Source organism: Octopus bimaculoides, chromosome 9, assembly GCF_001194135.2.
Source record: "Octopus bimaculoides isolate UCB-OBI-ISO-001 chromosome 9, ASM119413v2, whole genome shotgun sequence".
In the NCBI taxonomy this organism is placed as follows: domain Eukaryota; kingdom Metazoa; phylum Mollusca; class Cephalopoda; order Octopoda; family Octopodidae; genus Octopus; species Octopus bimaculoides.
This window is the reverse complement of record NC_068989.1, coordinates 35636431-35663665: the sequence shown is the minus strand read 5'-3', so window position 1 is coordinate 35663665 and position 27235 is coordinate 35636431. Positions and strand designations below refer to the sequence as shown.

At 37.0% G+C, this 27235-nt stretch overlaps 1 protein-coding gene across 1 annotated transcript in view; it reads left to right on the top strand.

Annotated features, from left to right (window-relative positions):
• The window catches only part of LOC106878847 (laminin subunit alpha), a 249900-nt gene that overhangs the window by 174643 nt on the left and 48022 nt on the right, over positions 1-27235 (top strand). The window contains exons 55-62 of the mRNA XM_052970907.1: positions 2419-2520; positions 5466-5642; positions 6482-6633; positions 8921-9088; positions 15759-15886; positions 19997-20147; positions 23041-23165; positions 25652-25983. Of these exons, the coding sequence (XP_052826867.1) occupies positions 2419-2520; positions 5466-5642; positions 6482-6633; positions 8921-9088; positions 15759-15886; positions 19997-20147; positions 23041-23165; positions 25652-25983 (1335 nt within the window). The remainder of the gene's footprint in view (positions 1-2418; positions 2521-5465; positions 5643-6481; positions 6634-8920; positions 9089-15758; positions 15887-19996; positions 20148-23040; positions 23166-25651; positions 25984-27235) is intronic.

Below are 27235 nucleotides of genomic sequence, written 5' to 3'. Positions count from 1 at the left end.
ATATATATACAGGGTGCAATGGGTAAATTGTCACCATTTCATATTTTTAATTTTGTGCATACACATTCTTTGTTTTTGGTTTTGTCAACTATACAGTATAGTAGGGTCAGTTAGGCACCATCTGTGAGAAACGACAGCACCATGATGAATTCATTCTGCCAGAAATTTAGAAACATGCTGTTACTGCTTGTCATTTGCACCAGAAGCTCCAATACAAGCATTTCAGAGTGTTTGGATGTCAATCTGAGGACAGTATAGAGGAATAAAAAAAAATGAGACGAGTCTAATGGTGATTACGAAGGTACAGCAGTTTGGAAAACACTCTGATCATTATGTTAAGAAAAGAACTCCTGAACTTGTTGGTGAGATCCAGGCCATGATTGACAACGATCCCTCCAAGTCAATCAGGTCCATTGCCAGGGACATGGGAGTGTCTGAGTTTCTTATCAGGCAGGTAGTGCGTGAAGACATTTGGTATTCCTCATACAAGATTAGAAAGGGCCAAATTTTATCCCAAGCCATCAAGGACAAAAAGAAAGACTGTACTATGAAGCTTTTGAACAAATTCAAGCATTCTCTCCAACCAAACATACTTTGGTTTTTCTCAGACAAAAAAAAAATTCTGCCCAGATCAGATGGTGAACATGCAAAACAACCATTGTCTTGCCATGTCCCCAAAACATGTACCAAGAGTGATAAAAATCAAACGTCCAGTCAATATCATGATATTTGGAGTGATCACTAGTGATGGCAACGTTATGCCTCCATTCGTCTTCCCACATGACCTGAGACTCAACATGGAGGCCTGCATCAAGTGCCTGGAGGAGGTAGTACTGCCCTGGATCAAGAGGGTGACTGTTGGAAGACCTTATGTCTGGAAACAGAACTCTTGCAGCATGTCACACAAGCAGGAGAACCCAGTCACAGTTGTCAGACAATTTCTGCAAACACATCACCCCTAACATCTGGCCACCTAACTCCCTAGATTGCAACCCACTTGATTATTATGTGTGGGGTGCAGTTGAGCAAGAGACCAAAGCTCCTTGTAACACCCAAGATGAATTCAAGGCAAGGGTTATGGCAGCATTCACCAACTTAAGCAAGAAGACTGTCCGAAAGATTTGCAGGAGACTCCAAAGTCGTCTGGAGAGTATATCAAGATATTTTTATGTAATTTTTGTAAATATATCCGTTAAAATGAGATGTCAGTGTTATTTTCATTTTACTAACTAATTTTACTATCATACATTGTATTAACCTTTCTGGAACCATTCTTAGATTGTTCCTGGTTCCAAGGTTAAAAACAAAACTTTTGTTTAAAGTGATCGCATTTACCACATTTCATTCTACCACAATTTCATGCAAGGACTGTTTGCCTTATTCCAAACACCAATTTAATCTAATAAATGGGAAAGTTCATCACTTTATTAAATTCTACAAAATTCTTCGTTATTTTAATAATTAATTGAACAGTATGTGTAGAATCAGACATCTCTATCTCTAACTTCATGGGGCAATATGTATACAACTAGTGACACAACTTCCTATATCTTTATCTTTCACAGTCATTAGCTAGCTTCAATGTTTTTTACTATCTCACTCCTTCAGTTTGTTCAACAAATCATTCCTACTCTTTTTCATATCACTACCACCACTGCCACTATCACCATTGTAATCATCATCATCATCTTCATCGTCATCATTTAATGTCCATTTTCCATGTTGGCAAAGATAGAATTTATTAACAGGATCCAATGAGTTTGAGGATTGCATTGTGCTCCAATGTTCACATTGGCATGGTTTCTATAGCTAGATTGCTTAACAGCATGCATTGGGTGCTTTTGTCAATGGCTCTGACACCAGGGAAGTCACACTGCTGATGGCAAGACAAAAATCTTTTTTGAATGAATCAGGGCTACAGACAGTTGAGGAAGGTGATTTTAATGCTAGGAGATGAAAGGTTAAAGTATGAAAGAAGGGACCCAAACCGAGCAAGTTTCCTGCATTAGAAGAACTACATGGTTTCTCATATTTTGACAGGACTGTTAGGAGAAATATTTCATTTCTTTGTGACCTTCTTGAAATATTGTCATAATTGGCTTGAAATCATGATACCATCACATAAAATGATGGCTATTACTTCTACAAGGGGTGCTGAAAAGTTCCTGGCTTTAAGGGTATCGCAAAAAGCCTGGTTGAAAGCCCAATCTTTTGAGTTCTGTTACAGGACTTAGAAAATCTGAAGAACCATTGCAATAAGTATGTGAATCTAATGGGGGAATAGGTTGAACAAAATCATAAGTAACTGATCTACCTGTATTTTCTTTTACCCAAAGCCAAGAACTTTTCAGCAGCAGTCATATGCAAAAACTAAGAATTTACTTTGGTTTAATCGTGTATTTGTTTCATATATTTCAGATTGGGAAAATGCTATTGCTGATGTCAAAAGAAAAGTTGACCAAGTTGATAAGGGAAATGAAGAAATTAGAGATAAACTTGCTTTAATCCAGATCAAACCATGTGAGTTAAAATTCTCTATGAAATTAAAATAGTATTCTACTATGACTGTATACATATGTGTGTTTGTGTGTGTGTGTATTTAAGGAAGTGCTAAACAGTTATAGTATGCAAATTAGTAGATCCAGTTCTCTGAAGGTACTAGATTTGATGTGTATGAGGTCTGGTCAATAAGTATCCAGTCTGTTGCCATAGTAAGGAAGCTAAAGCATGCATAGTAAAGCCACTTGGCACAGATTGACCTTGAACTTTGTGGTGCATGCGCACTGAGTTTTAACATTCTAGCTCACTTCTGCTGTTTACAGCAGTGCTTAGAAGGAAGATGTGTAGTATGTGATTGTCGCATTGGCTATGACAAAGTTGTCATGGTGATACTTGCTCAGAGGCTGACACAAAGTTGCAGAAAGTATATGGAGAGGAGTGTATGAGCTGCACACATGTGTACGAGTGGTACAGGCATTTCCAAGATGATCGAAAAAATGCCAATATTCACAAACGTTCTGGGAGACCCATAACCAGCCGAACTGACAAAAGCCTTGCAGATGTGTGTGCAGCTGTGAGGGGAAATCATCGAATCAACATCGATGAGCTATCAGAGGATGTGCTGATTAGTTACGGTTCAGTTCAGTCCATTATCACTGAAGATTTGGGTATGAGAAGCATGTCTACCAAGTTTGTGCCAAAACTGCTTTCAGTTGACTAAAAAGACATTTGGGTTTCAGTTGCACAAGATCTCCTTGATTGAACAATGAAAACTTTTTGGAAACTTTGCATAGGCCTTTGAACAAGTATCACCAAGCTTTTCGTAAAATTTGATGCAGATTCTCTGCTCAGCTTTCTGTCATGGTCAATGCGACAATCACACGCTACACACCTTCCTTCCAAGCACTGCTGTAAACAGCAGAAGTGAGCTAGCACATTAAAACTTAGTGCACATGCACAGCAGAGTTCAAGGTCAATCTGAACCAAGCAGCTTTAGCTTCATTACTATAGCAACAGTCTGGATACTTACTGATCAGACCACGTATATAAACAGATTGGCTACTTGCTTTTCTGAGATTAGTCAAGTGATGTAGACACCTAATGAGATTCCAATAAAGGTAAAAAATTGATTAAGGCTGTTCATTTTTTCAGTCTAGAAAAAAATATGTAAATTTGCCATGTTTGTATGTCTGCTACATAGCTTTACACATACTTATATTTTATATTAAATGTGTGTGTGTATATATACTATATATATGTATAGAATATAGTTATGGTATAGTCTGTTAAGAACGTAGTAGAGTACATTATAAAGCTCGTCCACCTTCAGATTTATCCTGTGCTATCCAGTAGTAATATCATACGTACTTCCAGGTTTGCGTTTGGGCTTCTGTCATGTGTAAATAGATAACTGAAAGAATTTAAAGTCAACAAGGAGTATGGTTGGACATTTATTTCTACACAGCATAGTTCTCGAGTGCATGTACTTGATTATGCAGCTGTTTCTTTGCATTATGAGATCTAATCGTGTTTCCTGAGGTGTTATGTAAATATTGTGACTGTAAGTTCAAATTCTCAGCTTCAAGAGCAACCTCTTTGTATGTATGTATAGAATATATATATATACACGTATATTTGAATGTATTTGCATATGTATTTTTTCTTAAATTTTAGTGGTTTCAGTCACTAGCTGTTGCAATCCTGTGCTACTGCTTTCAAGGCTTTTTAGCCAATGATATTGACCACCTCATCTCACTCTATTATTTCAGTCTTATACTATTATTTTTAGATATGTATTTTAATGAGTTGCAAAGCAACATTTTGATACAATGCTAGTTTATCGTTTCTTTTTTAATCAGCAATATTGTGCCAAACACACTTACACACATTGTGTGTGTGTGTGCGTGCATGCATGTGTGTGTGTGTGTATCTATCTATCTATCTATATATATATATATATATATATATATATATATATATATATATAGAGAGAGAGAGAGAGAGAGAGAGAGAGCACAAAATTCTATGTTGGAAAAAATATATATTTATGGAATAAAATATTAACATACCCAGCTGGTTTTGCTTATGCTAATCATGACTAAAGCATTAGTGATAATGTTATAATTTCATGCTATCATAGGTTCTCATTCCATGTTAGTAGGAGAACAAATATGATAAAAGATATAAAATATACTGTGCAGTGAGACTGAACCTAGGACCACATGGTCAGGAAGCAAACTTCTTAATTACACAGTCATGTCTGCTGTTATTGTTCATCAATATACCCGTTAATCTTTAGCTTAGTTGTGTGTCCATTGAATTATAAGAATTGATTGAGCGAACTCATTGGTCCATCCTAATTTTTCTAAGAATTACATTTTATCAAAGAAAGTGGAGATAGTGTATGAATGCCATGCTTGAATATATCAAAGTCTCTGAAACTACATTGAAACATTCTGATTAATTAGTTATTTGTTTTATATATACCATGTGACAATTTTACTTTATTTATTGAATGAATGTTTTAGCCTCGTCTTTAATTATTTTCCTCTTTTATTTGGGGATAAACTTAAACCATTGTTCATTTAATCCTTTGGACTTACAGGTATATTTTAGGTATGATTTTATTTAACTATATCCCTGCAGGATGTGAAAGCTTGCTAATTACCAGTAACTTTGTTACTATCAGCCATAAACACAAAATCCTGTGGCTACCCACTTTTGCTCTTTCCAGGGACAGATTCAAATGAAATCACACCCACTAAAGTGTATTTGCAGATTCAAAGAGTTAAACCTCACCTCTTATTCCTTGGGTGCCATTAATGTAGTACTGTCAGTGTCAAGGATTCAGTCCAGGTTTCAAGTCTACAAAGGATGTCTTCCCTTTCTACCACTTGTTTTAAAATCTCTAAAAGTGGCTATGAATTTTGCCCTGTTTTCTCTCATTAAAAATTTTTTTTACTTAGCGGGTCTGAAGAAGAAGGCTGATGAAATATCGAAGCAAGCAGACAAGACATCAGACACCAGTAACAAGTTATCTAACAAAGCAGATGATATCATTGATGAAATGAAGAAATATAAAGATTTAGAAAAGGTCAACTTCCAAAAGATAAAGCAGCAAATTGATACCAGTCTTTCTCAAAGTATGTTATTTTAAATTGTTCTTTTAATTATTCACATCAATGTAATTAGTATGAAATGTAAATACAAGACTATTGATTTCACGATGCCTCTTGTATTGTTGGACAATCTCTGATTGCCTCAGTTTGCTTGACTAACAAAATTGATCCACCTGTATTTCTGTTCCAACTCTATAATTAATTAGCTGTATGATTTACTTAATTCTATATAATCTGTCTAAATTTACAGATTTCTGGGAGTAGTTTTTATCCTTCAAACTCAATACTCCATTTCTTATTTGTTTTTACCTTTTGATTAATGATCTTTTCCATGTATTTAAATGTTTTCCCAAATAAACATGCTCTTTATTTTTAAAGCTTCACGGAAGCTGTTAGATGATGTACAAGCATTCAGCTCTGAGTGCTCTGTATCTTGTAGCAGAAACAGCTTTAAGTTTATGAATGAAATTGATTACATATTTCCTGTTCCCTTGTCAATCTTTTAATTTCTTTAACATATAGCCCTGTGCTGGTGGCATGTAAAAAGCACTCGTGCCAGTACCACATAGAAGCGCTCATGAAAAGCTTTTATGTGCCAGTGCCACATAAAAGCACTCAGCACTCTTGGTAAAGTGGTTGGTGTTAGGAAGATCATCTTGTCATAGAAGCCATACCAAATCAGTCTGGGGCCTGGCACAGCTCTCCAGTTTGCCAGCTCTGATCAAATCATCCAACCCATGCCAGAATGGACAACAGACATTAAAAGATGATGATGATGCTATAAATATATATATATATTGCATTATTGTTTCATGTTTAAATTCTTGTAAATACTGTAAATATTGTTTCTTCTTATCTAACAGTTAATGTGAAAGTGAAGGTAAATGATATCATTTCCAAAATAGTCAATATGAGCAGTGAAGTGAGATCTTTGGAGTCCAAGTCTAACAAAGCTCTGGTAGATTTAAGAAAACTAAGGATGCAAATAAAATCAGCAAGATCAGCAGCCAATGCAGTAAGTTACCAATTTTTTTTATTCTTTCTTTGTATGTTTATACACACACACACACACAAACAAACACATACACACACACATATTGGTCAATACATTAATGAAGATCAAAGGTTGAAATGATAATGCTGGTGATATTTGTGTGTGTATCCACCAATATATGTGCATGTATGTATTGTAAATGTAATGAACAAAAGCAAAAACAAAAAGACAATACAGGAAGGACAAATTTGGACAAACATTGTATTAGTCTAATGGTTCAATAGAAAAGAAGAGTAAGAGTCTTAATATTTTGGACTAAGTCATTCATTAGAAAAAAGAATATAAGAAGTATGAGAATGAAGGTAAATGTCTGAGAAGAAAGGAAGAAAAAAGTGTGTGTATGTATTTATATGTATGTGTATGTATGTGTGTCTGCATATGTACGTATGTGTGTATATATGCATGCATATGTGTGTGTAAATGCATGTTGTCCATGTGTGTATCTGTACAAATACGTATGTGTATATAGTCAAGAAGTGGAGGTGCAATGGCCCAGTGGTTAGGTCATAGGATCGCGGTTTCAATTCCCAGACCGGGCGTTATTGAGCTAAAACACCTAAAGCTCCACGAGGCTCTGGCAGGAGATGGTGGCAAACCCTGCTGTACTCTTTCACCACAACTTTCTCTCACTCTTTCTTCCTGTTTCTGTTGTACCTGTATTTCAGAGGGCCAGCCTTGTCACACTATGTCACGCTGAATATCTCAGAGAACTACGTTAAGGGTACACGTGTCTGTGGAATGCTCAACCGCTCGCACGTTAATATCATGAGCAGGCTGTTCCATTGATCGGATCAACTGGAACCCTCGACGTCGTAAGTGACGGAGTGCCAACAACAACAAAAACATATAGTCAAGAGATTAGATCCAGAGATTCTCAGTATGGAAGATACTTCATGATGCTCAAATGGTTCAAACTTAGACTCCAATGTCTTTACTGGGATCAATTCCATGGGGTAAATAATGACTCTAAGAGGGATCAAGTTAAGTAGATATGGAGGCAATTATGCAGATAAACAAATCAGATATATTAAATATAACAGTTCAGGTACAAAATATGTGTATATGTTTACATGCAAAATGACAGAAAACAAAAATTGAAAACTTTCTGACGATGAATATTTAAGTGTTAATATATAGATATTTATATCAACAAATCCAACTGATGGTAGAAGTGAAATATCAAGGTATACTCTCAAGCTACAAGATGGCTAGAGAGAGAATAGGGTAGAGAATCAAGGCTGGCTTGGTGGTTAGGTAGGTTCATGAGAATATAAAAGGAGAATGACAGATGTCATAGATGAAGACAGTTTATATATTGCTGTCATTAAGTATATATGTTTTCACCTTCGCCCATAGAAATCATCAAATAAGCTGTCATTCAAAAAATATTGTCTGCAACCATTTTTCAAAGACAGCTTAAATAAAACAAATAGGTGCAGTTGTAGATGTGTTAAAAAGTTTGCTTCTCAATCTCATGGTTTTTGGGTTCAGTCCTACCTCATGACATATTGGGCAAGTGTCTTCTACTACAGCCTCAGGCTAAAGCAAATCCTTAGGCCTCCAACATGACCTTTCACAACACCCTTAAAGCCAGGAACTTTTCAGTGCATTCTCATATATGTTCTTTAAGAGAGCCACTTCAGTACTCTTTAAGCATAATTATAAGAACGTATTTATCTATTGTTTTTTTTACTTGTTTCAGTCATTGGACTGCAGCCATGATGTGGCCATGCCTTGAAGGTTTGTAGTTACAGGAATCAACCTTAGCACTTATTTTTATAAGCCTGATACTTATCTTATTGGTCTCTTTTGCCAAACAGCTGGATCTCAACAACAGTGTTAAACTGGCAACCTTTGAGCTGCATTTTCATATTGAGGAAGAGATGGAAGTCCGCAAGTGCTAAATCTGGTGAATAGGGTGGGTGCAGAAGCAATAATGTGTTGTTTTTGGCAAGAAACTCCTGAGTTGTAGAAATGTGAACAAATCCTCACTATCGAGTTGTAGTAGGGGATAAACACTGAGACAAGCATGCAAACACAAATACACATGCACACACATGATAGGCTTCTTTCAATTTCTGTATACCAAATCCACTCACAAGGCTTAGCAGAAGACACTAGTCCAAGATGCCATAGTGGGAGTGAATGCGTGTACCATGTAGTTGAGAGGCAGACTTCTTGCCACACAATCACAAATACAAATATATTTGTACATGTTTTTATAACTGTTGTTTTTTTTAAATTTCAGATTATTGTGAGCTTGAAAATGTTCCCTAACACCACTCTACGTCTACGTAGCCCTTCTGTACCACTCTCTTATTCCAACAACAAAATACAAATGTTTATCAATCCAGTATCTGACAATGGGTTGTTGGCTTATATTGGCAATCCATTTGAACCGGCTCCTTTAAATGAGGTATGTTATGGCTTATGCCATTTTCTCATCTGTATGAGGTGTGTATGTGTGTTTGTGTTTGCATACACACATGACATACAATGTATGACATATGTATTTGGTATGCAATATATACATGCATGCATGATATATATGTATGTATATATATATATATATATATATATATATATATATATATATATATGGCTACTCCCTGCTATTTCTCTTTCAAGCTTAGGATAAAGTCTGCTATCTTCGTCCATTTCTTGTTGTTGCCTCCACACATGTTCCCCCGCCTCAGACATTCATTAGTTTATCCCATATGTTTGGCCATTTGATGACACTCAAAAATATGCACAGCTAAGCTAAGAATTTCTTTTGTTTTTAATCGCCTCATTCATTCAAACTCATCTCTTCTCTAAAATAATTCTTTCTTGTTTGCTCTACCTCTTAAAAGGACTTTTTGTGTCCGTGGTTGCGCCCACCCCCACCTTTTCGCATCTCCACCATCAATACCAGAAATCTCTTTCTCTTATTGGACATCTTGTTGCCCTTCCCCTCTCTCCTCTTATATTGGTAATCTTGCTGCCCTCTCCTTTCTCTCCCTCTTCCATTGCTGGACTAATTAAACCAGATAGCAGCCCACTTACCCTCTCTGTCTTTTTTTTTTTTACATTTATATCTGCAGCATCAGTAATGCTTACACCCACAATGCTCATAACGCTTATATTTACAATGCCCCAAACACTTTCATATACAATGCTTCCTTACTCCCACCCACCAGTAGAGACAATAACCTTAACAATTCTAACATGTTTAAATGATGGTAGGTTAAAAGCAAGAACAATTATTATGACGTCTGTTACCAAACAATCACAGAAACTTTCTTTTTAGGTGCTGAATAACATCTCTCCTTCCTGTGTTACCTCCCATATCTCTGTAGGCACATTGAAATGTAGGTCTAATGAAATTGTAGAGATGCTTGAATGGACACGTGTTGATGTATGTTGCATACAAGAGGTAAGGTTGAGAGGAGCTTCAGCCAGAATCCTCACAGGCAAAGCTCATAGGTATAAACTCTTCTGGGAAGGTAACAGTGATGGAATAGGGGGGTGTGGGCATACTTCTTGCAGAGAAATGGATGGATAAGATCATAGAGGTAGTGAGGGTGTGCGATAGAGTACTTAAATTTGGGCTAGACTTGCAGAATAGTATAGCTACAATTATCTCTGCCTATACCCCACAATTGGGTCTACCAAATGAACAGAAGGATCACTTTTATGATATTCTTCTGCAGGTTACCTCAAAGACGAGTAACAATGATCTCATCTTTGTGGCTGGAGATTTTAACAGGCATGTCAGACAGCAACCTGGTATCTTCCATGGTGTACATGAGGGCCATGGAGTTGGTACCAGAATGGAAGAGGGAACTAGGCTCCTAGAGTTCTGCAATGCAAATAACCTATTGATCTGCAACACCAACTTCAGGAAGCCAGTACCTGTCTTCAATTCCCTCCAAATGGCCTTCCGACCTGGCCCACAGTCAACCATCAAGAGATACATCCCTTGCTAATAGTGTATCACATCCACTGCCAATCATCTCCAGTTGTGCTTTACCGAGATGTTTTCTTGCTCATGCACACCCGGAGCAGGGTCAATGGATTGACACCTATCACAATTTCCGACCACCTTTTGGATGCTCTGCCTAGTGACATTGGTGTCAATCCTCCTGGCAAGATACAAGGTTCTATCCACACTCATATGATGCATGGCATGCAGTCTCTTTAGCTTCGCATCTCTTACTTCAAATTTTCTGGCTCCACCAACCAGGCCTTTTTCACTCTGGCTAGAACATCTGCCTTGTTTCTTTCTGAAGGCACAAAAACCACGCTCGGCTCCAAACCAAATTTGGCAGCTAGTTCTCCTAGAATCCCTAGGTGGTGCTTCACTAACATCTCTGCCGCCTCTTTGGTTCAAACCCACTTTTCATCAGTAACCGAATTGGTTCAGATTTCGATGGAGCGCAGATCCCATTTCAGAACCAAATTCTCCCCCTTCAGCCACGTTGATGTGGTTGTAATTGTCAGCTTTTTGAAGCCAGGCCATGTCCTCCACTTCTATGTCTCCAATTTCCAATACAACTCCTATCACTATGCTGCTAGCATCACACCATATGGTCCCATTCTCCAGTTTGGGCATATACCAGCTCCCTCTTACAGGGTCTTCTGCTTTTGGCCTCTCTAGGATCTCCCACATCATCGCAACTGTCCCTTCTCCCAATTTATCTCCCTAGTGTGCCCCTTCTACTTGTCTTTTGCTGTAGCTGCACACTGTCCGCAGCTACCTTGTGATTGGGTAGTATCCCACGAACCTCCCGCACATCAGAAATAGTTCTCTCCTGCTGATGCTGGTACCCAGTTCCAGGATCTCATTCCCCCTCTGAAACATCAATGAGCCTGTTTTATCTCATTGAAGCTTGAGCCCCAGTGTGGCTCCTCCAACCATTGGCTCCAGTGGTTTTGCAATCAGCCCGAACTTCTTGAGGTGACTTACAACCTCTGTGGCAGACACTACAGTCTCGCCTACCAAGATGTCATCTATATAGGAATTGGCAGCCCTTCTTGTCCTGTCCACCTTTCCCAGGATAGACTTGAGCACTGTCGCCATGATCTTTGGCATGGAATTTAGCCCAAAACTCAGCCTGGTCAAACAATATGTTTGGTTCTTGTATCGCACAAGCTGATATTGCCACAGCTTCTTGCTCATAAGGAGCTGCAAATATGCTGACTTCAAGTTGACAATCATCGCTACCCTCATCATCTGTATCCACTCGCGCAACATCTCACCACAATTGTCAGTCACTCGCCACCTGTGTGGCACAATACATGGCTATTCATCTCCTGAAAGTCCAGTACCAGCCTGACTTTGCTCTTTGTTGGCTGCACCACTGCCATTAGTGATAGCACTCTGCTCACCATCTCCTCCCTCCACGAGATAAGGACACCCTCCTTAATCACCCTCTCTACCTCTCCTTCAAACTCACTCCTGGCATATCCCTTCAAGGTATGCTGTAGCAGCTCAGCCTGTTCTTCAGCATCAGGGGCTCCCCTTTCCAGTGCCACTTTACCATCCAAAAAATCTTTGTCCTCAATGGTGTAAGCTGTACAGTCCTTCGCAGAGCTCTGCTCCCTCTCATGTTGCAGACATACAGCACATGATGTCCCTGCACCTATAAACAAAGCCATGTCTCCACCAATCCTGACACCTCCAAGGCAGTTGATTGCATCCATCCCCATCACCAAGTCAGTTCTGTCTACTACATGGTCAATCACAATCACCCACAGCCTCAGTGTCGTGCCTTGCAGCACTATCTCCAATTCACTACTACCCTTACATCCAATCTCGCTGCCATCAACCACCCAAACACTACTCATTCCCTTCCATTTTTTTGTCAGCCTCAAGGTCAAGAGAGACATCATACAGCCCGTATCTACAAGGGCTTTGAACGCCTTTCTCCCAACTATGGGCAGCAACTGCACGAGCACCTCTACTCACTCATGGGGAAGTTTGAGGGGCAGCATCTTCTCCATGGCCTTTTCGCTGGCTATATTTTTGCGGGATATGCCCAGTCAGCCTGCACTGGTAGCAGACGGGTCCAGGCTTCATCTCTGTACAGTCCCTCACCATGTGCAGACCCTGGTACTTAAAGCACTGACCCATGCATGGTCACTATCACTCCACAGCAGTTGTCTTCTCCCCTTTCTTTACCAGTTGTACCATGTCGCAGGCTTTTGCAACTGCCATCGCCACTGCCTTCTGCCCAGTGTTCTGTATCAACATGCAGGCTTGAACGATGAGCTCACTCATTGCCATTTTGTCATTGCCTGACAGTTGTTGCAGTCGCACTGATATATCATCAGGAAAGCCATTTACAAAGGCCAGTCATACTGCCTTCTTTAGACCCTCTCCAGTAAAGCCAGACAGTATGGCCAGTCTCCAAACTTCCGCAGTATACTCATCAACCTGTTCCCCTGTCCACCTGACCGTTCCCAGGTAAGCAAATGCGACATACATCCCCTTCATATAAGCTTTCCTCAAGCACTGCTCGATCTTCGCCATGCTCAGTTGGTCTTTCTCGTCTGTATCAAGGTACAGCACTAGTGCACTTCCTCCAGGTACAGGGCCATGAGACCTGCTATAGTATTGATGTCTTGTAGACTGGCCGCTACTTTGATCTTATGGATGCAAGCTACTACATCTCCTTCACCATAGAAAGGTCTGACAGCATTGCTGCTGATCCTTATCTTTGCTGCCATCACATGGAAGGGGATAACAACAATGGAGAAATATACTTATACATGATTGCTGAAATAGCTTGTTGTACGAGGGAATTGTAATGCAGGGAAATAAGAAACAATTCACCTACCTTCTTGTTGTTTTGCCGTCCAGTTGTACTCAATCTAAAACTCATGCCCAGCCCACGCACCTAACAATAGCATCTGCTAGTACCCATCCCTATCAGCTTGCTTGCCTCTCGTTCATTTGCCATGAGTACCCAAGGCAAAAGAAGATGATTCTGATCTTCCTTCCCTCACTTCCTTTCTCACCCTTCCTGTTCCGGTCAAGCCCCTTGACCATTGATGTCACAGCCCTTTCCTTCCAGCTCATCTCATCCCCACAGCATCATACTCAACAGTGAAGTTGATGTGGAAATGTTGGGTTACAGAAATCTTTGGTGACCATTATGTCTTCACTCAAGATGGGGCTCTGGCCCACATATCTAATTTGATACAGAGCTGGTGCAAAGAGCATTTCAGCAGTTTTGGGGACAAGACAATATGGCCTCCCTCAAGTCGAGACATCAGTCCCATGGACTTTGCTGCCTGGTCCATCTTAGAGAGTAATGTTTCTGCTCACTCCTATTTAAATGTGTCTAATCTGAAGAAAGCCCTTCTGTCTTCATGGATCAAGTTGGATGAAGAGGTAGTACAACCTATGTAACTCAGTGACCACTCATTTGCAGGCTATGATCAAGGTGAAAGGTGGTCATTTGGAAATGTATTGGATCATTCCATAAATAATGCAGTTTTTTTCAATTGCATGAACTAAATGTCAGAAGAGGACAGGATAAACTACCTGCATCAACTTGCTATAAAAACAGGTAGTAATTTTACTTTGTACTTATTCTTAGTGCAAGTTTTGAAGAGTGCAGTTCGATTTTAGCAGTTATTTTTTCAAAGCTGTAATGGAAGTAACAAAGGAGCATATTTGGCATATTTTGCTTTATGAGTTCAATAAAGGCAACAACACAACAGAACGTGCAATGAATATTAATGCAGTATATGGGGATCAGACAATAAGCATAAGCTAGTATCAACAATGGTTCCAGAAATTCCAAGCTGGAAATTACAGCCTAGAAGATGAGCCTCATCCTGGAAGATCTGTAGAGCTCAACAAGGACATCCTGCAAACCCTTGTGGAACAAAATCTCATTGTAATTGTTGAGGAATTAACAGAGAAGCTTGGACTTGGTCATTCAACCATTCATCAACACCCGTGTGCTATTGGAAAATAGGAAATTGGGACATTTGGTTCCTCACAAACTTTCTGAGTCTAATCGTGCACAGAGAGTGAATGTGTGCTCTTCTTTGCTGTCAAGTCTCACAAATGAACCTTTTTTTGGACTAAATAGTGACTGGTGATGAGAAATAGGTTCTCTATAAAAATGTCAAATGCCAAAGACAGTGGGTAGGGAAAGGAGAAACACCGGCACCCTAGGCTAAAGAAGGTCTTCACCCACATAAGGTGTTGTTATCTGTTTAGTGGGATATGAAAAGTTTAGTCCACTTTGAATTTTAAACTCAAACCAAACAATAACAAAGGAGATCTACTGCGAGCAGCTTGAGTGGCTTAAGTCAGCACTAGAAGAAAAATGACCATCTTTGGTTTCAAGATGAAAGGTGTTCTTCCATCAAGATAATGTTTGGCCACATACAGCAAGGATGACATTCCAAAGGTGGGAGCAGTTTGGATAGGAAAAGATGCTCCACCCACCATATTCACTGGATATTGCCCCAGCTGATTATCATTTATTCCACAGTCTTCAAAATCATTTGGACAGAAAAAATACAAATTCTGTAGATGAGGTCAGAACAGTACTGGAGGAGTATTTTTCATCACAGACAAGTGAATTTTGGAAGAGGGGCCTTGCAAGTCTACCATATAGATGGAAGAGCATTGTAGAAAATGAAGGAGAGTATATTTTAGATTAAAAAAGAAGTTTATCTTAATTTTGAAAAATAAAAGAAGTATAAAAAACTGCATTATTTATAGGTTGACCTAATAATTACTGCAATGGATTGACAATTTACATTAGAATGCGTGTACCAAATTTCATTATCCTACCTTGAGTTTATTATGAATAATTAAGAAATATCAATGGGTAAATCTTTCTGGGACGCCCTGTACAATATACTAGGGTGAGTCAAAAATTGGAAGCACTCTTGTTTCTGTAATTTATTAAAGCTGAAAGCAGGGATTGAACAACTGGAACATTTTCAACACAGTTGATATATTGACTAATTTTGTATGACTTAATCATGTATGGACTAATTATAAATGGGCTAATCGTATATGGTCTAATTATCTATGAACTATGTTTTCCTGAAATTCTTTTCTTTTTTTTTTTCAGGATTTTCTTGCTTTGGAATTGGTCAATAACCATGTTGTAATGAAATATGATGTGGGATCTGGCATAACTACTGTTAAAAACCCATTATTTGTTCAACCAAATGTTTGGCACTATATTCAAGCTAAAAGGTTAATTTTTGTACATCTTTTGATATAAATAATTATTATTGTATTCTCATGTTGAGGGTATATCATTTGTTACAGTTACTATTGTATTGTATTGGACAAGTTTCATAGCACCTTGACACTTACTGCAGTTTTTTCTTGATCCTATACACATGGCAACAGAAATAATTTTTGTATGTCTTGTATTTTTGGCATGTATTTTACTGTTGGATGCTATTCCTATGACCAACTACTCTGCATTGTCGACCCAATAGGTTTTATCATGCTACCAGTAGCAGAGTGTGTCTGCAGCAAGACTAAAGCTTCCTCTATTATACATCAACAGTTTTAATTAGGGATTAGGTTCTCCAAGATAGGTGCTGATTGCACTAGGACTTGCAGAATTCGCTTTTTATTTATTTTGATCTTTCTAAATTCTTGGGTCAAGCCCAACTTAGATATTTTGTTTTTAGAAGTGTAATATTTCAAATGCTGTATAGCCATGAAAATATCAAAAACATCTGGTATTATTATCCTTATAAGACAGAAAAAAATTGTCAACAGACAACCGCAAGACTCAAACCTGCACCTCTCAAATACCAACTGCATACTCTACCATTAAGCTAAGCTGCCCATTGACAACAATCTCCATCAAATTAAGCTAAATACATAGCTTTTTCAGAATGCAACAATAACATATGTAAACAAACTTTTGTTTTGTTTGTAATAATACCCAATTTTTCTGTTATTTTCACAGCTATACTGCAATCGAAATGTTACCATCTCTGTATGATACCAGATGTGATATATTTTTGTCTTTCATCTGTAATAAGGCATCTGCTGGGTTTCAAACCATCTCACTCAAGTTTCCCAGTTTAGAATCATGACTTTACTATATATTACCATAAAAGGCTTTAATGCTTACATGGACATGATTTAGCTAATCAGATTGGTGGATGTGTAAATCATACAAAGGGGTGCTGAAAAGTTCCTGGCTTTGAGTAAAAGAAAATACAGGAGGATCAGTTAATTATGATTTTATTCAACATATTCCCCTCTCAGATTCCTACACTGATTGCAGCAGTCCTTCAGTTTTTCTAAGCCCTGTAAAAGAACTCGGAAGGTTGGACCTTTTGCAATACCCTTAAAGCCAGGAACTTTTTAACACCCCATCATATAAACAGTAGACTTGAAAGTAAGTTCTGTGAATTTGCAGCCATTGAGGGGTCAGTTGAAGAAGGAAAGAAAAAGAGAGGCAGGCCAAAGATGACATGGACAAAGAATGTGTGGGAAGATTTGGCTGGGATGGGTTTCACCTGGAAAGAAGGATGCAGTTTGAAGAATTCTGATCATCCGATGCTTTTTAAGTGAATGGAAATAGCATAACATATGTATGTATGTATTTGTGTGTGTGTACGTATATATGTGAATGTATGTATGTATGTATGTATGTATGTATGTATGTATGCACATACATATGTTTGTAGGTATGTGTGTAACCAACCAATCAATCACATACACATATTCCTGCACTTATATGAGGGGGTACTGAAAAGTTCCTGTCTTTGGATAAAAGAAAATACAGAAGGATCAGTTAATTATGATTTTATCATTCAACTATGGTAGTTTTTTTATTTATGTGCCCTTTTAAAGCCTAGCCAGGTTTCCCGGTTTCTATGGCGTATGTGATCCCCCCCAGCTGGACAGGATGCCAGTCCATCGCAGTGTTACTCAAGAAACAGGAAGAAAGAGTGAGAGAAAGTTGGGGCAAAAGAGTACACAGGGGTCCCCACCACCCCCTGCCGGAGCCTCGTGGAGCTTTAGGTGTTTTCACTCAATAAACACACACAACGCCCGGTCTGGGAATCGAAACTGCGATCCTCCGGCCGCGAGTCTAACCACGAGACTGACCTAACCACTGGGCCATTGCGTTTCCACCAACTATGGTAGTAGTTGAATAATATTCTTAAGACTGCAATTTATTCATACACAGCATTTTCAGAGCTTTGTCGTTAATTCAGTTCTTAACCAAAGTGAAAACTGTTAATATTTTTGAAGTGGACTGGTCCCAAGCTACATTTTGGCATAAAAAATTTGCAATTTGGTCCAGTAGAAGAAAGTTTATATCAAAATTTGTAGCAACATTGTAGGAGAGTAAGTAACACCTCCAATCAAGTTTAGTTCTAAATAAATTTTTTATTTTAAAAACAAAATATATTTATCTTAGCTTCAATGAAAGAAGAATGCATGAGGAATTTCATAGTTTTGGTCCCATGCAACAAAAGTTTGTATAAAAAATGTTGTGAGATGAAATATGAAAAAAAATATAAGGCAAAAAATTAGATTCAAGTATAATTAGCTTTTTTATTTTAAAAACAAGTTATATTTTAACAAGCAATGAAGTTTAAAAAAAAAAGATATGTGTGTTTGTTTCTCAAATTTGAGGGTGATAATATAGTTCTATAAGAGGACTTTTAATACATGTCACCGGCATCCTTGAAGTAAGGAAAAAATTATCAATGACACCGCTAATTTGCAATTAATTTAATTACATCATCTATATTAATTAATGCAATTATATCATGTAAACACAGTCCTGTAATATCTGAGATGAGAAAGAAGTTTTAAAAGAAAAAAGTTATGAGTGTTTGTTTCTCAAATTCAATGGTGATAATATAGGGACTTTTAATATATGTCACCAACATCATTGAGGTAATTTTCAATAAGGTAAAATCTTAAATTATTAATTGACACATTATTAATTAGCATAATAGCATAGCCTGGAAAAAACATGGATTACATGGAAAAATGTGAGCAAGAGAAATAATATTCTTAAGATTATAAACCTGGAAAAGTTCAGGACTAGTTATTACACTTGGAAAAGTTCAGAACAACTTTATTACATCTGGTAAAGTACAGAACAAAGAAAATTTTTACTTAAAATATTGCACCTTAGGATAAAATTTGAATATTAAAAATTTATTTGATTTTAATTTACGAAGTAACATTATAGTTAAGAAAAGGTACCATCATTTTGTTAAAATATAGACACACTAAAATACTTAGAAAATGAGAGCCAGAAGTACCAATATAGCTAAAGTTTTATGCAAAGTAGAACAGTATATATGGCAGGCAAATTCATTATGTAAAAAATAGACATTGGGTCAAGACTCAAAATGTGAAGACTTGGCAATAACTTAGGCAATAACTCAAGCAAATTTTACTGTGAATTTGTTGTTATAGGTAGATTTTACTGTAATATATATAACTAATTTTTGTATTATTCTATCTGTTGCACTAACTAATTATGTACTACTATTATTTTTTATAACCTATTTTAAAATTTCTAATTATTAATTGATAATTTAAAAAATGAATGTTTTTAAAGTGCAAAAAAGTATTTTGGAGTTATTTTTAAATTTTTAATATAAGTAACAAGTAATAACAAATAAAAGTAATAACTTGTAATAAAATTTTTAATTTTAATAAAAGCTAATATTTTTTAAATCTAAATATTTTATTTGAAATTTTATCCTTAACTGCAATATTTTAAGTAAAAATTTTCTTGTTCTGTATTTTACTACATGTAATAATTTCTCCTTTACTTTTCCGAGTTTAATAACTTGTCTTGAACTTTTCCAGGTTTATAATCTTAAGAATATTATTTCTCTTGCTCGCATTTTTCCATGTAATTCAACATATTTTCCTCTCAGATTCACTCACTTATTGCAGCAGTTCTTCAGTTTTTCTAAGCTCTGTGAAAGAAGTCAAAAGGTTGGACCTCCAACCAGGCCTTTTGCAATATCCTTAAAGCTAGGAACTTTTCAGCACCTTCTTGTAAGTGTATGGAAAGTTTTACATTTCTTAACCACCAAATTCCACTTACATTACTCAGTCAACATGAGACTATGGTAGAAAGCATTTTCTTTTCTTTCTTTTTTTCTTTTTTTGTTCAAGTTGCCTTGAAATCTAATTCAGAATCACCATGCTGTGTCTGTCAAATTTTATATAATTAAAATTCATTTTATTTGTTTTTATTACATTTTCCTTTTGAACTTTTCTGTCTTAATATTCTTTTCTAAAATGTTGCAGTAATGTCATTTTGTTTCTCTTTTCCTGTTTTTCACTTTGCAGAACTGGTTCATTGGTTGAACTTCTTGTATCACAAGGAAACAAATCAGAAGTTGCAACAAACAAGTCTAATAGTGCCTTTTCTTTGTTGGAACTCAATCCTGAAACAACCCACTTTTATATTGGAGGTTACCCATTCAACATGAATAATAAGGTAAATAAAAATGGTTTCAAATTTTGGCACAAGGCCAGCAATTTCAGGGGAAGACGCTAGTCAATTACATTGACTCCAGTATTTAACTGGTACTTATTTTATCGACCCTGAAAGGATAAAAGGCAAAGTCGGCTTTGGTGGAGTTTGAACTCGAAACAAAGAAAAACAAAATGTTGCTAAACATTTTGCCTGGCATGCTAATGATTGTACCAGCTTGCCACTTTCTATTATCAGAGGTGAAGTGGTGTCTCATCTGCTTTGTGGGTGCTGTGAAAACATTGAAATGATGCCACAGGAGGCAATTTAGCAAGGGAATTATGAAGAATTATGTCCTTGCCCCGTTAGTGAATTTGTGATGCAGTAAAGGTGTGGTGAGTTAATTGTGAGGCAGCAAAGGTGTGGTGAGTTAATATGTGTGTAGAGAGAATTGAAGGGATCGATATGTTTGCAGGGTTAATATTTGTATAGTGGATTTTTATTAGAGACCTTTAACTCCCATGTGTGGGTGCATTATGTGTATGTATCTGTGTGTATGGTTTGGCCAAAACTTTCCTGGGTTCTCAGAATATGTGGTGAAAGACCTAATGTTTATAATTATGATGGGGCCTGTAGGTAAGCCATCATGTATCTTCCGTCATGTGGGCGTGAGCTAAATATTTCTCTCCTGCTTTATAGGTAGATGTCTGGGTGAAAAAAAATTTTTTAAGATTCTTTTTCTCAGCTAGCATAGCTTGCACTTCCAACTATTGTTAAAATAAGGCTTGAGATTTTCCATGATTTTCCACTTGATGTTGAAAAACCATGGCACTTTCCTTCAATGGCTGTATATGCCTAGCCAGGGCTGTGACATTGTATCTCTCCTGGATATTAAAGGAGGACTAATAGATGTACAGTCTGATCCTGAAAGGATCTTCTGTTACACCCACATACTACTCCTTGTTTGACTGCCACTTGAGTCCTTTGATGATTGTCTCTGTGTTGTAGTGGTTGTTAAGGGAGCATGCCATGTTGCTTCTGCATAAGCACCCTGCCTCCGTCTCAGGTGTGGGCCTACCTTCTAATATTTTCTTTATACTAGATGCACAGTTAAAGAATCTCTTAAAGTGTGTCTATTAAATATTTTACAGAACTTTTCATATGGGGAAAGTGTTTATCCACTAAACTGAAGAAGATCTTATCTACACAAGTTTTTATGCTTAGGGAGAAGTGGAGTGTGAACCTCAATACTTTCCAGTGGTGTATTCTTTGCTTGATGTTTTAGGTGCTGAGTAATCCCTCTCTGTACACTGAATGGATGGTGGGAATTGAAGTTGAGGTATCATCCAGTGAAGGTTGGCTTGCGGTATACGGATGTCCTGAATCCATATTTTGTGCATGTTATGAATACGTCCAGGAATGCTAGCTGATTGTCTTTTTCCTTTTCCATTGTGAACTGTATGGATGGCTTTATTGAGTTCACATAATCTAACAGCACTTGGACATCTTCCTGGTGGGGCCAGAGGATAAAGGTGTTATCAACATATTGCAGCCATGGGGTTGGTTTTAGTGGCGTTGATCCTAATGCCAAATTCTCAAAGTATTCCATGTATATATTGGCTTTGAGAATTTGACTTTAGGATCAACGCCACTAAAACCAACCCTATGGCTGTGATATGTTGATGAAACCTTTATACTCTGGCCCCACCAAGAAGATGTCCAAGTGCTGTTAGATTATGTGAACTCAATAAAGCCATCCATACAGTTAACAATGGAAAAGGAGAAAGACAATCAACTAGCATTCCTGGACATATTAATAACACACAGAAAATATGGATTCAGGACATCCGTATACCGCAAGCCGACCTTTACTGAATGATACCTCAACTTCAATTCTCACTATCTATACAGTGTAAAGAGAGGGGTTGCTCAGTGCCTAAAACATCAAGCAAAGAATATAAGTAGCAATTGTGATACACACCACAAAGAAATGATCAAGCTCAATAACGATCTGTTAAAAAACAACTACCCCAAAAGCATACTCTCCACTCCAATTAGGAAGAAAAGAGAGGACGAAACCAATAAACTGTCTACAGTCTGTCTACCTTATGTGAAAGGCCTCTCCGAAAAGATACAAAAGATATGTGGCTCATATGACATCAGGAGAGTATTCAAGAGTAATACAACATTTCGCAAATATATCCTTTGAGTAAAAGTACCAATAGAAGAGAATATGACCAAAGACTGCGTGTACTCCATCCCATGCAGCTGTGGTAGATTATACAAAGGCAAAACATGCTGTCCCCTCAAAATAAGGGTAGAGGAACATTGCAAAGCTGTGACATGAGGAGATATTGATAAATCAGGTATAGCTGATCATGTATGGAAAAATGGAGACCACCTCCCCCTGTGGGATGAAGTTAAAATAATAGACAGAGAAGACCACTGGAAAATATGAAAACTAAAAGAAGCAGCACATATGCTAAGACACAACAACCTCCTAAGCAGACCGAGTGCAGATATTAGTAGCATATGGGAACCGGTATTAAGGAAGGATAGGAAAATATTAGATTTATAAGCCCTAAGATCCTGAGTTCAATTCCAGGTAGTGACCTGAATAATAATAAGAAGAAGAATAATAATAATAACAACATCAAAAAAAACCTTAGGAACCCAGGTTCAAAATTTCCCCAAGATACCTGATGAAGGCTGGAGGGTATATCACCAAAATGTGTTAACAACAAACAAGATGAGGACAAATATTCGTCAAATGTAAATAACGTACATAATTCCTCATCTCTTAAATATAGTACTGAATGAAACTAACACTGGCTTGACAATCCGTGGTGGTGGATAAACACAAAGACAAAACCTAATTAGAAATTGCTATTATCACTTTTTTCTTTTTTTGTTACAGATTCCCTCCAGTGTTACCCGAAATAGATACCATGGAGCAATAGAAGGTTTCATGTTCAATGATTACATCTTAGGGCTTTGGAACTTTGCTTCTGGAGAAAATAATTTTGCAGGATTCCGCAATAGGTATTTGAATCTTTCTATGAATTAACTGTTTGCTACATTTCCTTCAATAATTAGCTCTGTATTATTGTTACTATTATTGTCACTGTCATCATCATTGCCGCTGCTACCATGCTGTTGTTGTTGTTGAGTCAGTGAGCTGGTAGATTCGTTAGCACACTACCAAATGCTTAGTGGAATTTCTTCTGGAATTACTTTCTGAGTTCAAATTACACCAAGGTTAGTTTTGCCTTTCATCCTTTTAGGATCCATGAAATAAGTACCAGTTGAGCCTGCGGTTGATGTAAATAACTATCCCCCTTCCCAACAAAATTTCGGGTTTTGTGCCTCTAATAGAAAGGATTATTATTATTATTATTATTATTATTATTATTATCATTATTATCATTATAGTTATTATTATTATTATTATTATTATTATTATTATTATTATTATTATTAAGGCTGTGAGCTGGCAGAATTGTTAGCACGCTGGATGAAATGCTTAGTATTTTGCCTGTCGTTATGTTCTGAGTTCAAATTCCTCAAAGGTTGACTTTGCCTTTCATCCTTTTGGGGTTGATAAATTAAGTAGCAGTGAAACACTGGGGCTGATGTAATTGACCAGTCCCTTCCCTGCAAATTTCAGGCCTTGTGCCTTCAGTAGAAATTATTATTATTATTATTATTGAGTGCATGCCATCAAAGTGACATGGGTACAAATATACAAAGCCCAATATACCCATCTAACTAAGCATCTGATTAGAGTACACCAGGCACATGCATCGCACCATATATGTGTGATGTGGTGATATCATATCAAGATAAACAGCGCATGACCTTGCAGTGGCATGAGCAGTTAAAATTTTGTAGCTCATCCTGCTCAAAAGGTCCCTGAATAAGGGTTGATTATGGATGATGAACGAAATACCCATGTTTCCATTGGTGAGGCAGCATGCTCACTGCCTCAATGATAATAATAATAATACTAACAACAGCAATGATTTCAAATGTTGGCACAAGGCCAGCAAATTTGGAGTGGGTGTAAGTCGATTACATCATCCCCAGTGATAATCTGGTACTTATTTTATTGACCTTGAAAGGATAAAAAGCAGAATTTGAACTCAGAATGTGAAAAAGGATGAAATGTTGCTAAGCATTTTGCCTGGCTTGCTAATGTCAGCCAGATGCCTTAACATTAATGATAATAATAATAACAATAATAATAATAATAATAACAACAACAACAAGAGCACTCGAAGAGTGCAAACCTCCACCAAGGCAACACCAACATCCTCCTCAACAATTAGCCAGAGATGATTTTTAAAATAAGAATATCTGAAATAAACTCAACTTCTCTCACAAACGACCACACTAAAAATGAACCTGACCACTCTCAAAAATTAAGTTAACAAAAGTGGAAAAATAATCCAGAATTCTTGTCCGGTACCAGATCAATCCCAAAATCTAATCAGTTCATGCCAGTCTCAAGGCCAAACATCCCTGAAAGTTTCATCCAAATCCATCCAGCAGTTCTTGAGACATCTTGTCCACAGACAAACAAACACAACTGAAAACAATATCTCTGCCTTCCTTAAGGCAGAGGTTACAATCCTTTCTACTATAGGCACAAGGCCTAAAATTTTGGAGAAGTGGACTAGTCAATTACATCAATCCCAGTGCTTGACTGGTACTTAATTTATTGACCCCAAAAGGATAAAGGGTAAAGTCAACCTCAGCAGAATTTGAACCCAGAACATACAGACAGACGAAATCCTGCTAAGCATTTTGCCTGGCATGCAAATGGTTATGCCAGCTCACCACCTTAATAATAATAATAATAATTCTTGTAATCCAACATCAGACTGTTATAATGTCCACTCTGATATAGCAGTATAGTTAGTTAGACAAGACACGACTATCTATGACCAATGTCACCAACTCTCGACCACTCGACTACCTACATCACAGTATTTGTAATGACTACCATACACCACTCCTCACGTGGGAGGAGTGTTTCAATATTATTCTTATCCCCATAACATCTCCCCTTTTTTTCTTAGGGAGTATAATTGTCTTAGCAATAATTTTTACATCATCCCACCTCCTTTTTTGAGTTTTTTTTTCATACAGTTACAAATTTAATATTTTTTCATTTGGTATCCACTTCCAGGAACTCCATACATTTTCTTGTAAGTGAGCAACACTATCATACATGCATTATTGTTCATTTCCAGTCTTCCAAGGAAAACATATTTGGCCATGGGAAAATATTGTCTTGCTTGGAATCAAGTGAGAGTTGGTGGCTATAGAAAATTTGTTTTAACAAATTCTGTCTGATCCATACAAGCATGAAAAAGTGGCTGTTAAATGATAATGAGGAGGTGGATTTAATGTGCTGAAAAAATTGTGTTATGACCTTAAACTGAGACTTAAACTCAGTTCAACTGAAAACCTCACATTTTTGTCATTAATCTATTTACATTCTTTTCTACTTTGTATTCCTGCAGAAAAGTATCTGCAACTACTGTAAACGATGGTTATCGCTTTGATGGGAGAAGTTATGCCAAACTGAAAGTTCAGCCAAATTTTGCTTCTAAATATGTAATATCAATGGAATTTAAAACCTCTAAACCAAATGGCTTGTTGATGTTGATGTATCATAACAGTGCAACTGATTTTGCTTCACTTCACCTTGAAGATGGTCATCTGGTCTACCAGTATGAATTAGGTGGTGGACGTCTTGTTCTCAGAACTAGCAACACTTTTAATGATGGAAACTGGCACAGTGTAAAGGTCAACAGAAAAAAACGTGATGGTTTGATGGATTGTGATTCAGTGCGTAAGTATAAATGCTTTCTCTCTCTTTGTCTCTTTCTCTCCATCCATCCACCTTTCTTTCTTTCTATGAATTTCAACTTTTAGCCTAGGTAAGATCAGAGATATTTATTAAAAATCATTTTAGCATTTAAACTTGCCATATCAGGCTGTTTTATCTTCATATCAGCTAGATTTTGCCTTTTACACCTACCCTATAATGTCATTTTAAAAATACACAATTGCCTCATTGAAAACTCAAAGCTGAGACAGTGCATGATCATTTAAAGCAATGCAAATAAATAAATTAATATTAATTTTGACAAAGTAATTTGAATTTGAAAGGGTTACAGTCTGCTTATTTTATATTACGATTGATGAAGAATCAGATTATTGGTTACAAGACTCCCATGAATCAAGAACTAGTTAATTGCATTTCTGAGAGTCAGAGTATTTGTAATTTGTGTGTGTGTGTGTATACAGTAATCTCTCACCATATCGTGGTTCACCTATCACGGTTTATTATTCAAGCTTATGTTGATTCCACCACGGTGTGGTTTTGCATTTATAATAAAATAAATATATACAAATTATCAAAATAAAAAAAAAATATACAGTACTGTTTCTACATCACTGATTTTTTTTCACCTATCACGGGGGTTTTGGAACATAGCACCTGCGATGGTCAAGGGATTACTGTGTATATATATATATATATATATATATACATATATTGTTGTGAACTCTCCTGTCTTAAGATAATGGATGAGGGTTCTGCAATTTTTTGTTGATCAAGCTATACAGATGATTGTCTATTGTGACCAAATATTTATGCTGCACATTAGCTCAAGAACACAACACACCACCCAGTCTAGGAATTGAAACCACAATCTCATGATTGCAAGAGCAACACCCTAACCACTAGACCATGCACTTTTTAGATGCAAAACCAATGGTCATTTTATGACCAGCCATAATGTTTTAGAGTGTGCTTCTTTTTCGGATATATGAACTACTGATGAAGATATATATATATATATATGTTACAAAACCTCCCAAAATTAGACAACAATATCTAAGTGTTATCGAAATTTAATAAGATCATCTATGAAGGAAAACAACCAATATCAATGTAAGTAATCTTCAGAAACCACGAATCCACTTTACTATAATGAAGCACAATTGAAATAATGAGAGTAAGACATAAAAGATTCACAGTCAGGCATAACAAATATGCATTCCCATCATCATATATGTAAGTGTGTGTGTGTATATAT